General features: G+C 29.7%; 1 protein-coding gene across 1 annotated transcript; it reads right to left on the bottom strand.

The window, feature by feature from the left end:
• Window positions 1–3,054: 3,054 nt before the first annotated feature.
• Window positions 3,055–4,264, bottom strand: LOC145334184 (uncharacterized). Its single transcript, XM_080179551.1, has 3 exons — window positions 4,215–4,264; window positions 3,756–3,863; window positions 3,055–3,330 (listed from the first exon to the last, which is right to left on the bottom strand). The coding sequence occupies exons 2-3, from the start codon at window positions 3,860–3,862 to the stop codon at window positions 3,084–3,086; spliced, it is 354 nt and encodes a 117-aa protein (XP_080035677.1). The 5' UTR covers window position 3,863; window positions 4,215–4,264; the 3' UTR covers window positions 3,055–3,083.
• Between the last annotated feature and the right edge of the window lie 360 nt (window positions 4,265–4,624).

Genomic DNA, 4,624 nt, shown 5'->3' with positions numbered 1-4,624 from the left:
CATTATGAAATATTTAAAATATTATTTATTTGAAAATTAAATTTGTTCCTTCACCACCAAATGAAACTAATAGAAAAGGGAAGTAATCAAGAAAAAATGGGTAGGACTTTGCAGGATTTATGTTAAATATTTTTTATGCGCTTTATAGTGTTTGCTACTTATTCTAGCCTCCTTTTTTGTACCAAAAATATGTAATTTTAAGACTTTTGTAAACATTAAATAGGGGGAGGTAGGTTGTGTTAAATTCCGTAATATTGTGAGTTTTAAGGCTTAAAAATCGTAGTAGAACGATAAAATTTATGTTTACTTAAAAACTAATTTTTGTCCATGGTTCATTTCAATAAGGAATACACATATTTAGTTAATTTAGTTAATTTTTATCGTTTTACTATTGTTTTTATTCCTTGTAACTTGCACCTTTAAAATTTCAGCACAACTTTTCTTCCCCTTTCTCAACACAGTCCTTTTATAAAAGGAGGTAATTGTTCATTAAATATCTGGTGAATTTAGATTTTTAAGTTTTAGTAATTCTTTTCCAGTATGGCTTCAAAACCGATTAATATTCGCAGGATAAGAACCGGTTATTGGCCATACTAAAAAATCATGTATAGCATCGTAATACAGACAATTTTTAACGAATACTAAAAAAATTAATATAAGAACCAATTTAAAATTTTATCTTTTTAATTTAATATCTGCGGAAAGCTGTCTATAATACGATGGGATAAATAAGTAATTTTACTAATCTTGCCTTTAAGAATATTTGAAAATTTCTATCGTTCTCAAATTTGTTAGTTATTAAGTTAAATTGTATTATAGTTTCTTATTTTCTTTTGTTACGTTAGACATTTAATTTTATATTTATACCTTCACTATGTATTTAAGTATTTTAATAAAAGTTTATAAAAGGTTATTTGTTAAGGTATTTTCATTAAAAGCAGAGGTGTATATTCGGCAGAAGGTTAATTTTTTGATATCTCTATTTAATTCATGGGAGAAAAATGGGTAAAAAATGTTTTAAAAAAATGTTTTAGAAATATTAATTTTTTTTCTCGTATTCATTCGAATCCGGTGGATAGGAACCGGTTCTCATCCACACGAAAAAACTATGTCTATCATCGTATTATATTCAGCTTTCTACGAATATAAAAATGTACAATCATAAGATTAAAACTAGTTTTTTAGCCCGTGCCTTCGGCAACTCGGGGCTTAAAAAAATAGTTTTAATCTTATAATTGTACATTCTATATCCGCGGAAAGCGGTTTATAATACGATGAAAGAAATAACTATTCTTTTCCCCCCAACCACTCATTTTTTTATTTCCCTCGCCCCCATTAGCAGGGTCAACAATGCAGAATATACACTAAGAGATATAAGTTTTCCGGAATTTTAATGTAGGGAGTAGATTTGAAATCTGCATCAAATTTTAAGGATTTTTTATAAAATTCGTTTTTTGTAAAATTCTTTAGGTATCTAAAAGCGAAAATACATTTTAAGTTAATTAATTTTGACCAATAGGATAGGTGGATTTTAAACTACCTGCGCTCTAATTGGTTGAATGATGTACGACATCCAATCAGAGCGCAGATTTTTAAAATCCACCAATCACAGATGCCAAAATTAATTAACTTAATTTGTATTTCCGCTTTTAGATAAAGAATTATACAAAAAAACGAATTTTATAAAAAATCCTTAAAATTTGATGCAGATTTCAAATCTACTCCCTAAATTACAATTCCGGAAAACTTATATCTCTTAATATACACCCATGAATTTAAAAGTGAAGCTTTTTTACATTCAGATCTGTCCGTAACTCATATGTGTAAAATATTAAGTAATAATTTTAACCTAACTAAGTAACTAAGAGAAATTGCACTATGCAAGTTAAAAATCTAATTTTAGTTTTCTTTAAATTTTCAGTTGAGAATGGGTAGGAAGTGGTTTTTATAAAAAAATATCTGTTGAAATATGATTTATTTTTATTTCAATTTGTAATAGCATTTTTAAATGATATTGTATGGCTTCGAACCAGAAAAATATCCGCTATATTGGTTCTTAGCCATACTTAAAAATTAGGTATCGTATTGACAATTTTAACGAATAATAAAATACATTGATTTTTAGTAGCGAAGCTACTCTATAATTCACAATGTCCGTCCGTCTGTCCGTCCGTAATTAATGAATTGGGGAAACGTGATTTTCTCGGCTCCTATAAAAGATAGAGAGCTGAAATTTTTGACAACATTCCCATCATTAAGGAGCACAATTAACTATAAAACATCAATGGCAGTCGGGCCGCTTTTTAGAAGGTTCTAGGCTATTTTTATATTTTTTCAAATTTTCCTCATAAATTGGGTGTTTGTGGTCCGATTTTCAAATTTTTTTCAGTTAAAGATATCAAAATTAAATTTCCCGTCATTCGTAGAAGACAACAATGACGGTCAGACTTCCTTTTTGCAGGTTTTTGGCTATTTTTATATTTTTTACATTTTCCCCCATATCTTTGGTGTTTATGGTCCAATTTTCGAAATTTTTTCACTTATAGATATCAAAATTAAATTTCCTGTCTTTTTAAGAAAACAACCATGAAGGTCAGACTTCCTTTTTGCAGGTTTTTGGCTATTTTTATATTTTCACATTTTCCCCCATATCTTTGGTGTTCATGGTCCAATTTTCAAAAAATTTTCAGTTAAAGATATTAAAATTAAATTTCTGGCGTTTTAAGTAAAGAAACAATGGCGGCCAAACTGCCTTTTAGCAGGTTTTTGGCTATTTTTATATGTTTGACACATTTCCCCATATCTTTGGTATTTTTGGTTTAATTTTAAAACTTTTTTGCATTAACAGTTTCAAAGTATTTTTTCTCATTGTTATGTGCATCTAGTATGTAATTTACTTTAACCGTTTTCATCATGCAAATACAAACAAGGTTTCGTGTTTATTTTCTCCAATAAATCTATTCTTGATTTTAATAGATACACTTTAAATCTACTTCTACGTACTCCAATCCACAATTTTTTGTGCTTCGCTACTTATGGATGTTGTCATCCTTGTTATATATACAAACATAAGAGCATGGATATTAATTGTCTATTTTTAGTACATACTTATTCCACTCTTTCACAGTATAGAATTCAACACAGAGCTGATGTCTTCCCTCCCATTTCTTGCAATGGTAAGTGTACACTGATTTCCCGCCAATATTAAGCGGCAAATCAGCTGATTGCTCAGTCAGACTTGTTTCTGTACACAAGTGGCACCATCGTTCTCTAAAGGTTGGAGTTCCTGTTGATTCCGGCTTTTCAGCGCATTTTAAAACGGCTCTGCATCTGAAAAAAGTAAATAATTAAACGTTGTTTTTTTTTGTATTTGTCAGTCTAATTTCTTTAGTTCTTCGGTCCTTGATGTCTTAAAATAATAACAACTTTACGGTATTAAAAATTAGTTCTTTAATGCCATAGCGGTCACTGATATTTTGATACAAATCGACTTCGAAATAAATTTTCTAGTATGGCTTTGAAACCGATCAGTATACGCTGGATTACATCCGGTACTTAGCCGTACTGTAAAATCATGTATAGCATCGTATTACAGACAATTTTTCACAAATATTTAAATAAAATTTGAAATTGATGGGTAACAGTTTTGTGATACTGGCCCTTCGTGGCTAACAAAATTGATTTTACTCTTTCAAATTTCAATTTAATATCTAAAGCTGTCTATAATACTACGATAATTGACTATTTTTGCTTACCTGACATGACACCAGCCCAAGAGATGGCACAAGGCCGGCGGCGGCGTTAGGGAACTTGATCCAAGGTTGACCGACAGCACCAAAATTAGAATCGTTGCAATCTTCATTCTAAACAAAAATATATTGTAACTAAAGAACTACAGGAACCATTTCAAATAACAATTACTAATCCTTATATTAAAGTAACAGGATCTCTAATGTCTGTACCAAAGGATATCTCTAACCGATATGGTTCCCCTTTACAGTGTAGGTCCTCTTAAGGTTTAAAGCTATTTTAAGAAATAGCGAAAAAAAATAAGCGACGCCACTATATGACTTGTGGAATTCTCTTTCTAGAAGGGTGTTGAACTTTTTCTGTTAAAAAAGTTGGGGAGAAGGGGGCTAGGGGCGTAGCAGATAGAAATATTATTTTAATGTAATAGACCCAAAAACTTTGTAAAAATTAAAGTTATATGTTACCTGCGGTATAATACTTGTTTTCTTTACTCTTCAGATATTCTTTCCTAACTAACCATATTCTATTAATTCCTTATTTTAAAAACCTTTTAAAATGCCCGAATCAATACCATACCTTAATTTATCCCCTCCTACTTTCATTAAAAAGACACTCGATGACATTAGGTATTGTTTTGAAAATTTTTACACGTGACATAATAAAATGTTTTTATTTAATGCTTAAATTATGATTTATTGGATATATTCTTTAGTAAAGTAATAATAAAATTTTCAATGAATTTTCGAATAAAAATCCTAAATATTTTAATTCTTAAAAATAGATGACCCCTCCCACTAAAGGCAAGTGTCAAAGCTGCAAATTAAAACAAAATATAGGAATCTCTCTTTAATCCAGAATTTTCCATAATTCTAGC

Source organism: Acartia tonsa, chromosome 12 (assembly GCF_053477335.1).
Source record: "Acartia tonsa isolate MP-2025a chromosome 12, ASM5347733v1, whole genome shotgun sequence".
Taxonomy (NCBI): domain Eukaryota; kingdom Metazoa; phylum Arthropoda; class Copepoda; order Calanoida; family Acartiidae; genus Acartia; species Acartia tonsa.
This window is presented reverse-complemented; position numbering and strand designations above follow the sequence as displayed.

What these genes read in the sequence shown, in the direction of transcription:
- LOC145334184 (XM_080179551.1), bottom strand. Translation starts at nt 3,862, where the DNA reads ATGAAGATTGCAACGATTCTAATTTTGGTGCTGTCGGTCAACCTTGGA. An exon ending in TTGGGCTGGTGTCATGTCAG is followed by an intron (nt 3,331 to 3,755) that starts GTAAGCAAAAAT and finishes TACTTTTTTCAG; the next exon opens with ATGCAGAGCCGTTTTAAAAT.